General features: G+C 58.1%; 1 protein-coding gene across 1 annotated transcript in view; it reads left to right on the top strand.

Moving 5' to 3' along the window:
* The window catches only part of CAPN2 (calpain 2), a 41,100-nt gene that overhangs the window by 9,302 nt on the left and 12,862 nt on the right, over positions 1–18,936 (top strand). Inside the window, exons 3-8 of the mRNA XM_047704525.1 lie at positions 12,935–13,053; positions 14,196–14,329; positions 15,206–15,374; positions 16,556–16,639; positions 17,856–17,941; positions 18,490–18,564. Coding sequence (XP_047560481.1) covers positions 12,935–13,053; positions 14,196–14,329; positions 15,206–15,374; positions 16,556–16,639; positions 17,856–17,941; positions 18,490–18,564 — 667 coding nt within the window. The remainder of the gene's footprint in view (positions 1–12,934; positions 13,054–14,195; positions 14,330–15,205; positions 15,375–16,555; positions 16,640–17,855; positions 17,942–18,489; positions 18,565–18,936) is intronic.

Raw genomic sequence — 18,936 nt, 5'->3', positions numbered from 1 at the left:
CCGTCCCTCACTCTCTGCGGTTGGATGGTCCCTGCAGGCCTGTGTGTCTCCCCCGAAGCCAGGCTGGGCACATGTGTCCGTAAGCACCTGTGAACGGCAGGGTCCAGAGTGAGGACGTGGGGGTCCATCAGGCAGAGCGTGGCCATGGCTCTGCAGTGCGTGGCTCTTCGCTTTGGGTGGATCATCGTCCTCCCGAGGCTCTAGTTGCGTCATCCTCGAACTGGGGAGAAGAGGCACCTGCAGCAGGGCTGAGGCTGAGATTAGACGCACCTGCGCAGCTCCGGGCGCGTGGGAGGGGCTTGGTAGCTGCAGGTTGGTGGCTCCCTTCCTGCGGGCAGGTCAGATGGGGCCTGGGGAGGCCAGTGGCATGGGCGTAGGCGTGGTGCCAGCGTTCATACCTGCCCAGCTGGGCTCTGGGCTTTGCCCTCTGCAGCCCCCAAGGTTGTGGAGAGGTACAGAAGGTGATGTTCAGAGAAGAGCTCAAGGGGCACCGTGCTGTCTTCTACACCCCATCCATGGGGCCCACGCTCTGCCTATAGTGCGCCTTCAGCCGGAGCTCCCCCCACCCTCCTGGGCTGTGGGAGCAAAGGTGAGGCTTTGTCCTCCCCTCCCCATCAGGGAGCTTCACAACTCGATTTCTCTGTCTCTGGGTCTGGATTAGAGTGAAGAACTCATTCTTGTTGGGACACTTTGTCCTGGGGTCTCCTGTACTTGGCTGCCCTCCCCCCGCCCCAATCAGCAGGGTTTTGTCCACAGTTCAACCCTGGGGATGCCTCCAGGGACTCAGGAGTTTGGGGGCTCCTCCTGGAGGGTGGATGAAGGGAGCAGGGGTCAGGGCAGAAAGGATGTGGGTTGGACTAAGCCCCAGTCCCGGAAGCTGGGGAACATAGCAGAAACCAGCATCAGGTGGTTTCCTCCTGGCCTGGGCCCCAGGCAACCCAGTCTCAGCAATGGGGCAGGGACTCCCTTCCCAGCATCCATTGTTCCAGGCAGGTTCAGAGTCAGGGCGGGAACCACACGGCTCACATCCTCAGCTCCCTCCTTCCTTGTAGGGCCCCCTCCGACAGGGGACAGGGGACGGGAGGGGCAGGAACATGTGGTTTGGATTATTCAATGCCACTGGCTCATGGAAGGAGGCTTGTGTTTGCCAGGGAGGGGTGGGGCCCATCCCCCACAGTCAACAATGTAAATGAGCAGTGACTGGGCATAGGGACATTCCAGTTTGGGGGTACCCTCCTCTGGGCTGGTGCTACGGGGCATGAAAGGGTCATGGGAGGGACACCCACTGGGACTCCCCAGCCACCATCTCACAGGCCTGGCCCCCTGGCAGGCTGTGCACATCCTTTAGGGAAGCCCCTGCTCGGCAGCTCCCACGGGTGGCCCCAGGTTGGCCCCTCGGGGCTTCTGTCCCCTCCCTTCCAAAACCAGGGTCAGATGTGGCCAAAAACAGCCTTAGCATCTGGTCTCTTTGGAACTTATGTAGCCTCATGAAGACATAAGACCAGGGCCAGCGGGACTAGACATAGGACAGGGCCTCGCACCCTCCGTGCTGTAGAACTGGCTGGGCTTTCCTGGCCCCTGGCCACTACATGCACCAGCCCCACCCAGACTCGACCATCAGAAATGTCTCCAGACACTGCCAGAATGCCCTGGAATGGGGGAGTTGGTGGCAAAGTGCCCTAGGCGGGAAACCAGGGACCATCCCATCCAGGGTGCCTTGGGGAGGGTGGGGAGGTCGGAGGGAGCCTGGAGGAGGGAGCCGTGGTGGTAAATGATGGGCAGGTTGACAAGGCTCCTGACTGGCCCACCCCACAGTTGGGAGGAACCAGGGCATTGCTGGGATGTTTGAACCTGCGGGAGGGGCTCAGCCCTTCCCCTCCCCCGGAGGTGTTGCAGCCAAAGAGGGGCTGCCCCTGCTTCTTGGAGGGTGCTCCCCTCCCGGGGCTGCCATGTGGACTGCATCTCGGGGCCTGAGGTTCCCCGGCGACGGCAGTGTGACTGGGCCCCTTGGGCACGGTCCCCACACTGCCATCTCCGTGCCGGCCACCGTCTTGCTGGCACCCCCTCTCCCCAAAAGCGGGTCAGGCCATCACAGTCAGCAGGCAGGTCTTCCTGGCCAGATCTCAGGACAGCAGATTCCCGGAAGGTCCCTATCTCGCTACCCCTTTATCTAGTGTCGTAACCCACCCCCAACACGAGTGACTCGAAACAACAGGATTTTCCTGTTCACTTTCATGGGTTTGAAGGATGACCGGGGTCAGCCCTGTGATTCAGGGCCCCTCCTGCACTTTCAGCCACTGAGCTGGGGTCACCGAAAGGCCCCTCGCCCACATGCTTGGCACCTGGGCTGGAGGCTGGGTCAGCGGGGCCTCCGGGGTTCCTGTGCCTCTCACGTGGCTTCTTCCACAGAGGCCTCAAGTAAGCCAACCTTCTGGGCACTCGTCCCGAGAGAAAGACCCCAGGAAGCTGCTTCATCTTTTATGACCTAGCTTCAGGGGTCACGCGGCACCCCTTCTGCTGAACCCTATCCACTAAGATGCTCAGAGGCCGGCCCAGGTTTTCGAAGAGCACGTGACCCCAGAAATACTGTGGCTGCCATTTCTGGAAGATGCTGTGTTCCCCGCCTTGGAATAATGACCTTGTCCTTCACCAGTGGAGACCCAAGGCTTCTCGGACACTAACCTGTCGTGGTTGGGTGCCTGGGTTCTCTGGGAACCCCAGTATGCAGGCTAGCCAGGCACTGAGCTGGCCAGGCTCATCAGTGCAGTCTGGGGACATGGCAGGGGGAAGGCAAAGGGTTAAGAGGGGCCCATCCCCCAAAGGCTGGGATTGAGTCCCCCATGCTGACAAAGGAAGGAGGTGGAGGGCAAGTTGCCCAGCCAGGGTTGGCACTTTCCAATGGGAGGTGGCCCCTTCTGGAAAATGTAAGCATTTTATTTGGCCTGGAGGGTCTGGTGCAAAAAGGGCGAGGCTGAGACAGCACCTTCCCTGAACTGGGAGAGTCTGGTCCAATTTACTCTTCACCTCATCTTCTCCTCACTCGGAGCCCTGTCCCACCTGTGCCTGCTCCCTGCTTCTCTGGGACCGAGCCGCCCCTGCACTTCGCAAGTGTCCCCACCTACCCTTCCCTAGCCCTGCAAGGGCGCCTCCCCACCACCTGCTCCTCAGAACCAGTTCAAGCCCACCTCCCCTGTCCCCAACCTCCTAGCCCACCCTCTCTTACCACCCCCATCCTGCAGCTCCCCACCCTGTTCAGACTTGAAGCCTAGGACTCACCGCCATCTGTGATGGTGGTTCCCTACCTGTCCCCACACTGTCGTACATGTGCCTGAGAGCAAGAGCCAGTTTCATCTGGAGCCCACACACCAGGTATGGAGGGGAGAAGGAGCAAACAAGGCAGGAGAGAGCAGAGGAGAGGAAGAAGAGATCGTGTCCCTGTCTGCCAAAGTCCTGCAAGGAGGGGATGCTCAGAGGCTCTCACGGGGACAGGGGCATGTCAGGCCGAAGGCCCCAAGAGAAGCAACAATATGGGGTGCCAAAGCTCAGAGGGCTTCCAGGAGGCGGCAGGGCCGGTCTTGGGCAGTGTGTTGTCTGCACTTCCTCAGCGTGTGTGCTTGAAGTGTGTGCACGCTGTGTGTGCCTCGAGTCAGGGACATGTGCTCCGCGGTGACACGGGCTCTGCCCTGACGGATCTTGTGTTCTGGGACCTGCCGCAGGCAGCTGCACTGTCCTTGGGGGAGACGGAAGCCCAGCGTCTCCTGGATTCTCTGCCTCACTTTCCTACTGGTAGAAGGAACCCCTGATGGCGGGAGCAAGCACACAGCAACTATCACTGTGCTCCCTGTTTGGATAAATCCCCAGCGGCCACAAATATTAGGAAACCAGCCCTGTCCCTCTCCCTGCAGTGGCCCCAGGTGACCCCGCCCCCTGCACAGACCTGACCTTCAGGGCACACACAGAGGCTGGAAGTGCAGCCCTGGAAATTTACTGACATGGTTCCGTTGGAATTCGCCTTTTCAGAAGAGGGCTCTGGGCCTTCAAGGAGCCATTCATCAGGCCGCCCGGGAGTGCTGTGCGGGGAAGGCTGTGTGTGCCCCGTGTGCTCCAGGTCAGCTGGAGCCAAGAGGGGTGAGTCTAGCCGGAGACACTCAAACCTTTGTCAGGGTAGTCCAGAGGGCAAGGTGTCTGTGCCTGATGACCCCAAAATGCAGCCCAATCCCCCTTTTCCCAAACAAGTCAGAAGAGGGGCAGGTCTGGACTCGGAGTGGATTCCCTGGGGCCCATGAGCACAAGGGACCCAGTGATCCCAAGAGGTGCCTGGCAGGGCAGGTTGGGGGGGGCAGAGAGAATGTCACTCCGTAGTCGTTGGATAAATGAATAAATTAATACGTGAACTCTCTCTGCCTTAGACACAAGATTCATAGGTAAAAATTCCATGTAGAAACCCACAGTGAGACACACAGGGAGGTGGCCATCCCCCTGCAGGGGGCACGCCGGGTGCTTATGCCCTTAAAGAGCCCTCTTGCCTTGTGTTCTGTGAGGGCCCGCAGCACCCTGTCCTCCCCTGGGTGTCTCCCCCTCCTTATGTACCCCCTTTTTCAGCTCTCTTCCCATTTGGGACCCCACACTGTGGCCTGAGACCTCACCTGTCCTGGGTCCCAGCTTTGTCCCAACTCCTTCCCTAGAAAAACACATACGTTCACCTTCACGCAGAGTTTGGACTGAAGGTATGGGGTTCCACATCTCTGAAGCCCATCCAGGGATCCAGTTTCCCTTTTGCATCGGATCCTAACAGCCTTCTGATGCCCCCCCCCCCCCCCCCCCCCGCCTTCGACAGCTGAGCGAACGTGCAGTCAGAGCAGTTCGGAAACCTGTCCACGCTCACACAGCACCAGCAGGATCAGGATCCAAACCCAGGTCTTAGCACCCTGCCTGTGCTGCTTCCTGTGCTCGCAGCTCCGTGCTGGCAGAGAGGGCGCCTGGGACAGTGTGGCCCCAGGGAGGCTGGTTTACAGGAAGGGCAATCCCTAGGGGCTGGGCTGGAAAGCTGAACCCAGTCAAAGGGGACAAAGTGAGCAGCAACCAGAAAGGATGGAGTCTCCACAAGTGTGTCCAGGCGTGCGGGAGGGAGAGGGCAGGGCTTCCGAGCAGGCTGTGGGCCCAGGGAAGGCAGTTCTTGGAAGAAACAGGCACGCACGTAGCCTCCAGTGGACACATCCCTTGTAGGGATCCTGAGGTCTCCACTTGGGGGGAGCGGGGTCTCCATGCCGACCTAAGTGGGTTGGTCTTGGCCCTGGACCCCCACCCCTGGGCAGTGTCTAGAATGCGGGCTTCCTAGCTGCCCCCCTCCCCAAGTTCAGGTTCTCAGAAGCTCTCCAGAGTTTCCACTCCAGGTCTGGTCTCAGAGTGCGGTGACAACTCAGTGTTCTGCTCTGGGAATTAAGTTGAGATGCAGTGTGGAGTTTCAGAAAAAGGGGGATCCAAGCTGTCCTAGGCAGCTCCTGCTTGACTGAGCGTGTGGCTGTTGGGGTGCCCAGGTGGGCTTTCAGGATAGGAAGCAGGGCAGAAAATCACCCCCCCACCCCGCCTGCAGCCTCTCAGGCCTGTACCAGTTGAGTGTCTTCCAGAACAGACTGGAGGGGCAGGAGTTCAGCGGGAGGTGTGGTGGGCAGGAGCCCGGATGTGGGACCAGCCAGTCTGGAACCTGTAGTCAGACATTCAGTGGGTGTTTCGGGAACCCCTGGTCTGCTCCTGTAATGACGGGCATGGCCAGCAGCCCAGGCGCTCAAGGATCTGTAGTGACCCAGCTCCGACCCTTGTCCCTGCCTGAGTCTGGGGTGCTAGACAGGGGAGTCAGCTTTGGGCAAAGTAGACAGAATGTGCTAGAATATACTGTGTCTCACCTCAGTGGGGCTGACCCCCCCCCCCAGTGCATCCAATAAAACCATGTCTTGTAAAGAAAAACTATGGGTTCTAAAGAAAAGACAATCCAGAAAGAAAAGGGTCTCAGAATTTAGGGACAGGAAGAGGCACAGATGGTGTCAGAAGGCCCTCGGCTGCCAGAGGAGGTCCCTGCATTTAGGGCCAAGGCTGGATGACCAGAGAGGAGCCTCACTCATCTCCCAGGGAAGATCTGGTTCTGAGCAGCCCAGCTGCAGGAGACCCTCCCTGGGCAGGCCAGCCCCAGGTGCACCCTCCCTAAGTATGTGGAAGGTTCCAGCATCCAGTAAGTGGCAAGTGTGCACATTGTGCCACTCTCCGCACAAAGCAATCACAGATCCTTGCTGGGAAGCCTGCGCTCTTGACCTGAATAGCTTTGCATTCCTGTGGAAACTCCCTTGACCAGAGAAACCACTTCTCGAGGGGGTAGCTGTTAACTTCTCGAGGAGCTCATTTCTACAGAACACACGCTGGGAGTCAGAGGAGCAACTGAGCGGATGTGCTGTTCTTACTGGCGATAGACCGATTCTGATGGGGCACCGTACGTAAAATAAAGATGTTCACTTAGAATAACTGATATTAAGCTATTTTTCTTACCATAAGTAAGGGCATAACCAAGGAACCTGGGGAGGCCAGTAATCTAGGGTTGGTGGTAATAAAACCATAGTTGAAAGACAACCACATAAAAAATTATCCATAAGAGCTTCAGTGGATGAAGACAAGAGTCAAAAAAGGGCCACTACAATGCTCCCCCCAAGTTTTCTCCCATTTTTGTTTTTTCCTTTCGGCATATCCTATGTACTCTTGTGTGCCGTGCTCGGTTTCTCTGAGCACCGCTTGGCAGTCAGTCTGCGTCGGCAGGGAACATCTTCGCTCCGTTCTTTGGCTGCCGTAGTGTCGTCGTGGAGGTGCCCCTGATTTGTTCCCCCGGTTGCCTGTGGATGGACACTTAGCTACAACAGGGCTCCAGGAAATAACCATGTCATCCCTCTGTTGCTCTTCTGAGTGCATCTGTAGGGCCGACTCCTGGCCCCAGCATCTTGGGGGCGTCCGCTCCCTGTCTCCTCTTGGTACTCATGGACGGGCGTGAGAGTGGGTCTCCCATAGCCGCTCTGGGGACCCCACATCTCGTTTTTTGCCATCTGAAAGATAGAAATGGTGCAGTGTAGTTCCACTTTGTTTTTCTCTTATGATGGGTGAGGGTGAGTACCTTTGAAAGTTTGGGGTTTAAAAAAATTTTTTCAAGTACTTTCTACCCCCAACTTGGGGCTCAGACTCACAACCCTAAGATTGAAAGTCGTGTGCTCCTGACTGAGCCGGCCAGGAGCCCCTTAATGTGTTTGAGGCGTTGGGTTTTCCCTTTTTCACGAGCTGCTTATATCTTTGTCCATTTTTCTATGGAGCTGTCATTTATTTACTAGAGAAGTTTATACATGATGTTTAGGATCTGAGTATTTTTCCTTATTATTTTTTGTTTGATTTTGTTAATTGTGATTTTTTTTTTAGCGTATAAACTTTTTTTTCCTTTAACGTAACTAAGTTTATTATTCAAAAGGCTATGGCTTCTGGATTACAATTCAATAGCCTGTCTCCAGTCACATTATATTGGATTCTCCATTGTCTTTTGCAGAATGTCTGTGGATGTATAAAAATATTGTATTTATAATGGTATCATAATGTTAACATATTAAGATACCATTAAGGTATATGGCATAAATAGGCAATCAAAAATAAAACAAATGGCTAGATTTACCATATTTATGTAGGATTATGTAAATAATATATTAGAGTATATACTTAAGGAATATAATGTTAAATGCTTAATTACGAACATTATTCCATTTAGAATTTATCCCTGTGACAAGATGAGCTAGAACTTGATTTTTTTTCTAGATGGCCTTTCCACTGTTCCAATCCTACATGTGAATATTGTATCTGCACTAAATTCCTACATTTAGAATGATTCCTGAACTTTCTGTTCTGTGTCACATATCTGTATTCTCGCGCACAAGTTCTGTACTGTTTTAATTATTGTGGCTTTATGCTTGTTTTAGTACCTAATAGAGGTAGACTTCCTTCTCTTCTAGACTTTCTTCTATGCTTGATGTTTAATTTTTCCTTATAAACTTTGCATAAGCTAAGTTCCAAATTTAAAAGATCATTATACCATTTTTATTGGGAGTGCCTTAAGTTTACAGACTGACTTAAGAGGAAGTGGCAGTTTTACGAGGATGACTTTTTCTAGCCAAGAATCTGATCCCTGTTTTAAATGGGGTAAATGACTATCTGAGCTTCTCCATGCAGAGTGTTGCCCTTGGAGTTAGCTAAGGGGGCACAGCTGTTGAGGGATAGACCGCAGTCAGCCAAGCCCCGAACACTGTTGGCCATACACACTGTGTGTTCGAAGCCCTCGGTGACCTGGTGAGGAAGTATCACCAGATCCCTGGTAGGAAAGGCCCTGATTTAGGAGATTAGGAGGTGGTGCTGGTGTCAGGACTCAAGAGCTGGGCATAAATGGGTCATGCCCAGATGCCACCTTGAGGGAGCAGTGCCCAGGGTCAAGGGGCCCAGGAAGAAATACTCTCACCGCACCCTCCTCCCTTCCTGTGCTCCCCAGGGCCCCTACTGGCCAAACCCGCCGGCAGCCAGAGGCACTGGGAGCCCACAGTTTGGTCTGGGGAGGCCAGCTCCGGGACAGAGGGCAGGATGAAGATTGTGCACTGGATGTGGGGAGCCATGCAGGTCCCCACGACCGTCGTCTCTGCTCTGAGACAAATGGACTTAAGTGAAGATGAGGTCATCCACGGTGGCTGAGTGTAAGCGGACTCTGCACCCGGCAGGGGCTCTGTGGTGTGTCGCTCAGGGACAGTCCTTCGTGGTCTGGATGGCCGCCCACCCTCACCTCTCTCTTGCAGGCAGGTAATTTAAAAGCCTATGGAACTACACACCTGCATCTTTCCAAGCCTGTCTGTGTGGCAGCTTTGCCGGACAGTCCTTGTCACTGAAAGACACCCTCATGGGCTTTCCTGAGGCTAAACCAGTAGAACGGCGGCCGGGTGCGTTGCCGTCTCACCTGTCCAGAATCAGCCAGCTGGTTGTACACAGATCCTGTGCCGCTGACCCAAACAGCCTCTGCTGGGGGAGGCTCCACCCATGTCCCTTTGGAACCGTCCAGAGGAGAAGGGTGGTTGTGAGTCATTTGGGGGAAGGGAGAGGCTGACCATGATGGGGAGGACAGAGGATCCAAGACTGTAGCAGGAGGTTGTGGGACAGGTTTCTGGGAGGTGGGGGGGCAGTGGCATGCGGACGTGGCACCCAGGCGGCAAGCAGGGTGCTAGTGAGCCACCATGCAGCCAGACACAGAAACAGTCAGGTCCCTTCCCAAGGACAGAAGTCCCCACAACAACATGCTGTGAATTAGGTGCCTTGGAAATGGGCATCTGTTTGCAAAGGAGACCATGTGGGTCACACATGAAAAGCTTTGCTCAGACCCCATGATGGTGACTCGTTACAGGGGCTTGGGGAGGCCACCAACCTCCCTAGGCCCCCTGTGCTCTGCAGTGACCCCAGCTGACAGCACCTGGCTGTTCTGTGACAAAACGGGAGGATGACGTGGGGGGCCTGACACACCATGAATCCCCATGATGTCACTATTCTAGTCCCTGATACCGAGAAAACTCCCGTGAGCAGGGAAGTAAGGAAAAGAGATGGACCCTCGGAGGCAGACAGTTAGGAATTTGAGCATAAAACAGGGTTCCCGACACTTTCAGCTTATCAGACACCCACACGCTCTTCCAGAGGCCTCTAAGCCTTCAGGTAGGACTTCAGGAAGCTGCCGGTGCATCACCGCTCAGTTTTAAACTTGGATTGCACTTGGATAGTCCTAATGGGGTCTCTGCTTTGTCGAAGGAATGAGACGCTCCTTGACCAAAAGAAATCTCTAGCAAGGTTCGGTTTTTAAACAAAGCCCAGGATTTGATTTAGAGGATTTGCTTGCGAGACCGGGTCACCACTGGTCTGCCTGCTCTCTGAGCTTCCATTTCTTCCCCACAGAAAGGTGATGACAGCAAGGGTGATCATGTCGTAAGGTTTGCAGAGAACCAGGCAGCGTGCTCTTTGCACACTGCCAAGCGGTATCCCGCACGCTGGCTGCCTGCTGCCACCAAGGGCAGACCCGGGTTCTGCCTCTACGCTGCTCCTCGCAGAACACGTGACCTCAAGCAGGTGACTCGACCTCTTAAAGCCACGGTGCTATCATCTAGAAGGCATTCTAGGATGACGTGCCCTTTTGGAGGACACCTGTTAGGTTGGGATAGCTCTGCATGAGGCAGGAGGTGCAGGGACCTTGTTCCCCCCAGCTAGCCAGGGGGTACTGGAAGAAAGAAAACCAGGAGGCATGGAACACGGCCCCTGATTGCCAGGCTGTGGCAAGAGCCTACGGGCCTGGTGGGGAGCGGTCATCTGAGCTTAGTGTGGGGCCAGCACTGACCTAGATGGATGGCCCAGGATAAACAAGAAGCCGGTCCCTCCTGCACTTGGGCCCATCCGGGAACTGCTGTGACGTCTGAGGCCAAAGAGCCAGACACACGTGTGTCATGTCAAAGCATGGGCTCCTGGGACCCAGGGAGACCAAACCAGGAGGGGTTGCAGGGACCTGCTGCAGCCGCTCTTCCCAGGGGCTGCACAGCAGGTGTGGGGTTCTGGCTTCAGGACTCTGCCTCTGGGGTCCTACACTTGACCCACTCTGTCCACAAGCCTGTCATCCTCCATGTGTTGACAGGCCCAAAGTGCCCAGAAAAATCTCAAGTCTACTCAAGAAGAGCAAGAATCACAAGCACCTCCAGGCTTCCAGAGAAGGACTGAAGCCATGGGAGGACCTGAGGTCAGGGGACAAGGAGAGGACTGGAAAGGGGATCTCATGAGCCCAGGAACAGTGGACACGTGGTGGGTTTGCGCTCCAGGTGGGGACAGTGTGACACGGTCCACGTGGGAGAGCGCGATGCTCAGAAACGGCCGAAGCTTGCTTTACTGACCAGGCAGCAAGCAGTGTGGGCTCAGCACGGGGAAGCCCCTCTGGGTAGACTTCCATGCCCCCAGTGGGGGCTGCTCGCCTCCTGCCCCATGAGAACTAGAGACTCCCACCGCCAGATTTCTCTGCAAGCTCCATACTCTGAACACGCCAGGGGTCTCCAGTTTGGTTCATGTCAAGGCCTACTTGACCCAAAAGGTTGTCTCGGAGATCTGACGGACTGAAACACCACACCTTTTAAAGTCTTGGTTATAACTGTTTAATCGTTGGCAGCACATTTAACCTCCCCAGCCATGTCCTGCTCCACTCTGACGAAGACACGTTCATGCTCTTCACGGAGCACGGGGAGGAAGAGATGAGGTAATGACCGGAAGCTCCTAGGAGAGTAGCCCGCACATCTGAGGGTCTCCACCAGTGAGGGCTGCTGCCTACACTGCCCTGGAGCTCAGGAAGACAGGTCATTGCATCACATGGCAGAAGAGTCCAAGGCAGATCGGGCTGCAGGTACGGCTTGATTCAGGGTCTCCAGCAATGCCTGCAAGACCTGGTTTCTAAACCCCCTCCGTCTCCCAGCCCCTCTTCCTCCAAGGTGTGCCCTTTCCCAGGCAGGCTGCCCCTCCCCAGCAGTAGAGCACCTGTACACTCCTGCCAAATCCCCCATAAAGCTCTCGTGGCACCTCACGTGCTGTGTCTGGGCCACAGAACCTTCTCCAGGCTGACCACAACAGGCTGGGGAATGTGATACTTGGGAAACCACAGGCCCACGTCTGGAACTGGGGCAGGGTCTGTGCCACTGAAGCCTCATGGACGGAGCATGCAGCGCGGCTAGAGTCTCGGAGGCACACGGGGGTTCCCGGAGGCGAGCAGGAAAGCCACATCTGCATGCCCAGCACCACTGCGCCCTCCCAGTGAAGGAGCAAGGGAATTGGTTTGCCTGTGTCGGGTTCCAGATTGGGAGAGCAGAGCTGCCTGGCCCAGGCCTCCGAGAACCGCACGCACGCCACCCGTCAGGACACAAAGTAGTCGACTGGAATCCGGAAGAGCTCAGTGACCTTCAGTAGCGCCTTCCCGAGCCCCGTCCTTAGGAAACATGAAGCCAGTGATGCCCATTAGCTCCTCCAAGGCCGTGTGCTGTTGCTGCAGTGGGAAGTGGCAGGAACGCGCACACTTGTTCAGACCGAACTCAAGGTCCTCAGCCTACCCAGGGGGCCTGTGGCGGGCCTCGGCCTTTGGAGGTGAACATGAGCCCCTGCGACGCGCCGTTGCTGCCCACGGCTCACTGCCGAGCACTGAAGACAGTCCCAGTGCTTGCGTGCAGAGCACCTCCCGTGGGCGTGTGAGTGCTTTACCCACTTCACACACGTGCTCCCACGACAGCTGGGCCGTCCCTGAGCCGCAAGGGGGCACAGCGGCTCGGGGAGGGGCCTATCCGACTGTCCTGGTCCTTGTGCCCCGGCACGGTGCCCTCCCACCCCCTAAAAGTGACTGTCCATGTGCCCTCGCCCCTGGAGGGCAGTCTGGCCATGAGCCTTTTCTGACCCATGTGGGATGCGCAGGACAGCCTGTGTGGGACCTGCTGGTGGCCTCTGTGCCCTCCTCCCTGCCAACCATGTCCCTCCCATCCGCGCCACTGCGTGTCCCGCCCCCAGCTCACCTGAGCTCACCTGTATGCCCTGTGCCCCCAGAAGCGTGGGTACCCCATCACTCCAGGGCTCCTGCTGTGTCCTCCGTGGGCCAGGCAGGTGGCTGGGCCAGGAAGACAGCGCGGCTGGCTCGTGTCTTCCCACGAGTGAGTCCTCCTGCCTCCGTCCAGGTCACCTCCGCACTAAGGATGTCACCCAGCCCTACAACCCGCCCATCACGCGGGGGCTCTGTGTTCACCTGCGTTCACCCCATCCTCGGCTTCAAGCTCCCAGGGGCGGACAGGGCGAGGCCCCTGCTTGGAGCCGTGTGCTGTGTTCCCAGGTGACTGCTGGCTCCTGGCGGCCATCGCCTCCCTCACCTTGAATGAAGAGGTCCTGGCTCGCGTTGTGCCCCTAAACCAGAGCTTCCAGGAGAGCTATGCGGGGATTTTCCACTTCCAGGTGACTTGATGTCGGTGCAGGCTTCTCCCCAGTGTGTCCTGGGGGGCTACAGACAGGTCCTGGGGGGCCAGGGATAGGACCGGGCATTGGGGAAAGACAGGTCTTAGGGGATAAGGACAGGACCTGGAGGGCTGTGGACAGTTCTTGGGGGGTAAGGACAGCACCTGGGAGGCCAAGGACAGGACCAGAGGGCTAAAAGAGTTCCTAGGGGGTGGTAAGGACAGGTCCTAAGTGGGAGTGCTAAGGGCAGTTCCTGGAGACTAGAACAGGTCCTGGGAGCTAGGACATATCCTGGGGGCTAAGGACAGGACCTGGGGAGTAAAGACAGGCCCTAAAAGACCAGAATAGGTCCTGGGGGTAAAGGTCCTGGAGACCCAGGACAGGTCCTCAGGGGTAAGAACAGGACCTGGGGGCTAGAAGAGTTCCTTGGGGGTGGGGGGTAAGGACAGGTCTTGGGGGTGGCTAAGGGCAGTTCCTGGGTGCTAGAACAGGTCCTGGTGGGCTAAGGACAGGACCTGGGAAGAGTAAGAACAGCACCCAGGAGGGGTAAGGACAGGTCCTCAGGGGTAAGGACCTGGGGGCTAGAAGAGTTCGTTGCGGGAGGGGAGGTAAGGACAAGTCCTAGGAGTTAGGAACAGGTCCCAGAGGCTGGAATAGGTCCCCATGCTCAGCCAAGTGTATCAGACCCTTAGGACCGTGCTGTTCTGTAGAAGGACTTGGAGAGGCTGCCTCAGGCTCCCTGGCCTGCTCCTGACGGGGGCCCTGCCAGGATAGCAGTAGGAAGCCTCTCAGAACAGGCAAGGAGGGAGGTAGAGCAGGCACTCGGGAGGTCATTCCCAAGTTTAGAAAAGCCTGTTTCGGGACATCTGAGACAAAATAGTGAGCTATTGCTTGCTGCCTCCTTTTATGCTGGTAAATGAGAAGTAGCATCCTTGAGAGAGCAGGAAACTCGGGGCACAGTCCGAGACGTGGGTCTGGGCTTGGAGGGAAGGACAGGTTCCTTTGCCCTCAGCTGCTCGGTGAGGCTGTGCCAAGCGGAGGAAGGGCAGCATCTCCTCCCAGGACGGGCTTGCGGAGGCCAGGGGTCCCCATGTGGCTGCCGGCTCCTCCCCCAGCCCATCCCGTGTCCCCTGCCCCCCCAGTTCTGGCAGTATGGCGAGTGGGTGGACGTGGTCGTGGACGACAGGCTGCCCACCAAGAACGGGGAGCTGCTGTTCGTGCACTCGGCAGAGGGCAGTGAATTCTGGAGCGCGCTGCTGGAGAAGGCCTACGCCAAGTGAGTGACTGCGGCCCTCCCTCGGACAGCCTGGGTCCTAAAGTGGCAGGTGGGAGTCAAGGACGACTCTGGCCAGAAGTGGGGTCTCAGTGCAAGGAGTGCTTGCCTGGCAGGTGCCTGGCCATGTCGTGCCTAATCAGTGACCGTGCTCACCACGTCGCGGCCACATTAGCCACCCTTCCCACACAGGAATGGGTGTGGCACAGACTGCTGACCTTGAGGATAACCTCCACTTCCCAGACAGGTTGGGGATGTCTTTGTCAGCTAAAGACAGTGGAGTTTTGCCAGTGGGTGTTCTGGCCCCTGCAGAGGGATGGAAAGCTCGGGAACTGGTGCAGAACGTATGGTGTTTCATTAGCAGTGGTTTGACCCGTCCCCAGCCCACAGCCTGTCCTCCGCCAGCCCCATGGCAGCGCCCCCGCAGGCGATCCCCTCCCACCCAGGCTGCCCGGGCTCTCCGGCGTCCAGAGATGGCGTCCAGCTGCTGCCAGGGAGGAGGGCCAGGCTCCCCGTGGCTGGGAGTCAGCGTCTGGGGCCTGGGAGCCACGTCTCCGTCACGCGCCCCGTCGCACAGCTAGAAGCCACAGGTTGTGCTATGCGTAGACCCTTTATCATTAGCGAGTTGGTGTGTTCTAAGCAGCCAAGGAGCCGGTTGGCCCTTCTGGGGACACAGGAACAGTCAGTACGGGAGGTCAGACCTGATGACTGCCGGGGCCTCCCCCGTCGGGCTGCAGATTTGCTGGAGCCCAAGTCCCGGGGAACCTGAGCAGACGGTCTCTGGAGCCCCCAGCCAAGGAGGCATGGGGTCGGGGTCAGGGCGGGAGGTCGGATTGGGGGGCACTTTGAGAAACAGCAGCGGCATCTGTCCCCCCTCAGGGTCAACGGCTGTTATGAAGCACTGTCGGGGGGCGCCACCACTGAGGGCTTCGAGGACTTCACAGGGGGCATCGCTGAGTGGTACGAGCTCAGGAAGGCCCCTCCCAACCTGTTCAGGATCATCCAGAAGGCCCTGCAGAAGGGCTCCCTCCTCGGCTGCTCCATCGATGTGAGTGCAGGCCCCTCTCCCAGCTCTGGTGGGCCAGAGCCCATCCCCGTCCACCAGGAGGGGTGTCATCTGGAACCCAGGGGCGGCCAGTAACAGCCAGGCCATGTGGGGGACAGCTGGTGGGGCAAGGGCGCCTCTGGGCACCGCCAGCTTGGACCGCGGGTTCTGCAAGTCCCCTACCTTCTGCTGGTCCCTGGGGAAAGACCCAGTACAGACACCTGCCCTTGGGGAGAGACCTGCATGGCCTGGAGCCTGGCACCCTTCCCCTTCCCAGCTGCAGGGTCTACAAGCCTGTGGGAGGCTCAGGAGGGGCTGTTCCCTCATGGTGGCCTTGTTGGCTAGGCCTTGCAAGGAGGTGTGTACCCCCTCATGTCCCCAGGCGTCCTCTGGTTAGGGGCTGAGTCCACTCTCCACCCCTGTGCTACCAGGAACACGTTCCCCATGGGGACAGAGAGAGAAACCCCTGCTCTTGGGGCCAGAGTCTCTGTCTGATGTGCTAAAAAACCAAATGCAACCTAGTAAACTTGAAGAAATAATTGACTTTATTAAGTGTTCCCTGGGGGAGGGTCTTAGACTGCAGATGACCCCGTCTCCGGGAGTGGAGACTGGCAGTCAAGACTGTGTTTCTGGGGGTGCTGAAAGTGTATCAGGATTGCGTGGCAGGCCCCGGCTGGGCCTCCGCCCATCGTCTTCTCTCTGCCAGACTGCAGGCAGGGATTCTGGCTTGTTCTGCAGACCCTGCTCTCAGCCCTTCTTCCCACTGACCGAGACAGACACACCAGCCTCCCTTCTTCCCCATAGTTGGGGGGAGCGGGGGGCCCCCAAGAAAGTTCCGATAGAACGGGAGCAAATCCCACAGATGGCCACATACACAGAAGTGTCCTCGGGGAACCCCGCAGTGGGGCCAGGCCAGACCACAGGCTCCGGGGCCACCTGATCCCGTCCTGGGTCTGTCCCGAGCCCAGGGCCACCGGCCCCACTCCAGGGTCCTGCAAAGGCTCATGAATGCCTATCCACTCACCAGTGCAGTGCTCTCCCCCCGGCTGCCCCTGCTGTCCCCGCCGTCTGAGAGCTGCCATAGGAGGCTGGCACTGAGGGCCTTGGTGGACCTGGGGGAACAGAAGGCAGAGTGGGGCAGAGCAAGGCTGTGCCCAGTGGCCTGACCTGTCCCATGTTTCCAGATCACCAGCATGGCGGACTCAGAAGCCATCACGTTCCAGAAGCTGGTGAAGGGGCACGCGTACTCAGTCACCGGGGCCGAGGAGGTAAGGTGGACAGAGGTTTGCAGGGGGGCACCCAGAAGTGCATCTGGTGGGGGACTGCCTGAGTGGGGCTCGCGGTCTCACAGCCCCGCAGCCAAGCCTCCAACTCATGAGGCCCAGGGAGCGGGGCCGACGGTCCTGGAGCTGCTGCTGGCCAGCATCTGCCCTCTGCGGGCCACGGGCCGGCTCGGGCGCTCTCCCTGCGGTCCACGATTGGTCCACGATCGGTCCACAATCAGGTCTGACTGCCTCTCGCCACCTGGGCGGCCTGGGCTAATTTCTCCAGCTCTCTGGAGAGTTCTTTCTCCCGGAGCATTCTCAGGTCAGAGAGATGGTGACAGTGTCCCCATGGGGCCGGCGTGGCGAGTCCAATGGCCCCCCAGCAGGTGCGCGCAAGCACATAGCAGCGGCTGTCACTGGTTACTGCACACGCTGGCGCGCAGCTGGCCTCGCGTCCCGCGGGGGACCCCGCATCCTCTGACCCACCCGGGCCTCCTTTTGGTGTTTGACCTTAAAGTTTGGTTTTACTCTCCGCCCACCCGACACACATGCATCTATCTATTCGGAGAAAGCTCAAGTCTATGGAAAAGCTGAAACGACAGCGTAATAGGAAACACCCGAACACTGTTTCCCTAGACTCGACAGGATTTTCCACGTCTGTTTTGTGTCCCCGTGCTGTTTTCTGAGCCATTTGGAAGTGAGTCACAGATGTCAAACTTGGCTCCTGAATGCGTCTCCCAGGAAAGAGACGCCATCTCACACGGTGCCGGTGCTGTTTTCCTGCCGAGGGAAATAAACATGAGTCCCCTTACAGCATCGAGTGCAGAGTCCGTAGTTACCCCTCCAGCTGCTGCCCGCCCTTCATAGCAGCGCCTGCCAGGACTCAGATCCAGGCTGGGCGTCCCCTTCTGCTCGGCCCTCTTCTGTGGTGGGGGGGTGACGGCAGTGCGTCCTCCGCTAGTCAGGAGGCTTGGGGGCACTGTGCACTGGAGCCCCAGGCTCACAGCATCTGCCATGGGCTGGACCCCCCAGAACGGTCCACACCCAGCAGCCGCGAGTGGCTGGGGGTCCAGCCCTTCCCCCTCTCGTGACCCCCCCCCCCCCCATAACACAGACCTGACACGTCCTGGCTCATGGAGGGGGTGCTTTGGGACTGAGTGCCTCCAGGCCTGGCTTGAACTCCACATCCTCCCCTCTGCTACCCATAACTCATCTTCAGGTCGAAAGTGCGGGAAGCCTGCAGAAGCTGATCCGTATCCGCAACCCCTGGGGAGAAGTGGAGTGGACTGGGAAGTGGAACGACAAGTGAGCCGGGTGCCCTTCCCGGGAGGTGCGGGGGGGTCCAGGAAGGGAGACCGCAAGGCTGGTGGCTGGGCCGGGGCCGGGGGTTTGCCCCGGGTGCCAGGCCCAGAGGCCGGGTCCCCACTCCCAGGGGCCACTCAGGGCATGTGCCTCTCTAGCCAGTTTGCGTGCCTTCCTGCACACCCTGGGCTCCTTCCATCACCTTGTGGTGCACACCTTCCCTGGCGCAGTCACCCGCTGGCAGGCCTTCCCGGGGTTGGGGAGGGCAGGCAGGTGGCCAGTGCCTCCAGCTCAGCCACTCATGGGGTTTTTCATTCCCCTTATGAGAGCTGCCACTTGTGGGCCGCCCGCGCTCTCCCCTTCTCCCGACGATGGGTCGTGTTCTGTCTGCCCTCACCGCCCTGACCAAGGCTACGAGCCTCACCCAGCCAGGGGTGGTCTGGGCCCTCAGATGTGCCGGAGCGTATCCCTGGGCCTGCACTCTGGGGTCCTGGGGACAAGGCCTCAATAGCACTGGCTTCTAATGCCCATCCTGTCCCGTGGTTCTCCAGCTGCCCCAACTGGAACACTGTGGACCCAGAGGTGAGGGAGCGGCTAACTCAACGGCACGAGGACGGGGAGTTCTGGTAAGGCCGCAGGGAGGGGGGTCTGCCCAGGGGCCTCTGGGGAGCTGAGCCAGGTGATGTTGTTGGGGCACGTAGGCATGGGAGCGGCTTTTGTCATCGTCCTTTGTTCCCTAGAAGACCCTGAATGAAACCCTTTTTCCTCCTCCCTGATTTGTCCCTCTCAACCGTGGGGTCTCAGAGCTGAGCAGCTTCATAGAGAAGCTCATTCACATCCTGTGGGAGAGACACGGCCTTTCTCCCCCGCCAGCGCTAGGGTCATCCCAACACCTTAGGAAATGGGCCCTTGGAGAGCAGGGCTGGGCCCTACCACCACCGCTGCCTCCACGCGGCCTGGCTCAGTGCTCAGAGCAGCCCGACCTCCGCCAGCTCTCT

The sequence above is a fragment of the Lutra lutra genome, chromosome 15 (assembly GCF_902655055.1).
Source record: "Lutra lutra chromosome 15, mLutLut1.2, whole genome shotgun sequence".
Taxonomy (NCBI): Eukaryota; Metazoa; Chordata; class Mammalia; order Carnivora; family Mustelidae; genus Lutra; species Lutra lutra.
This window is presented reverse-complemented; position numbering and strand designations above follow the sequence as displayed.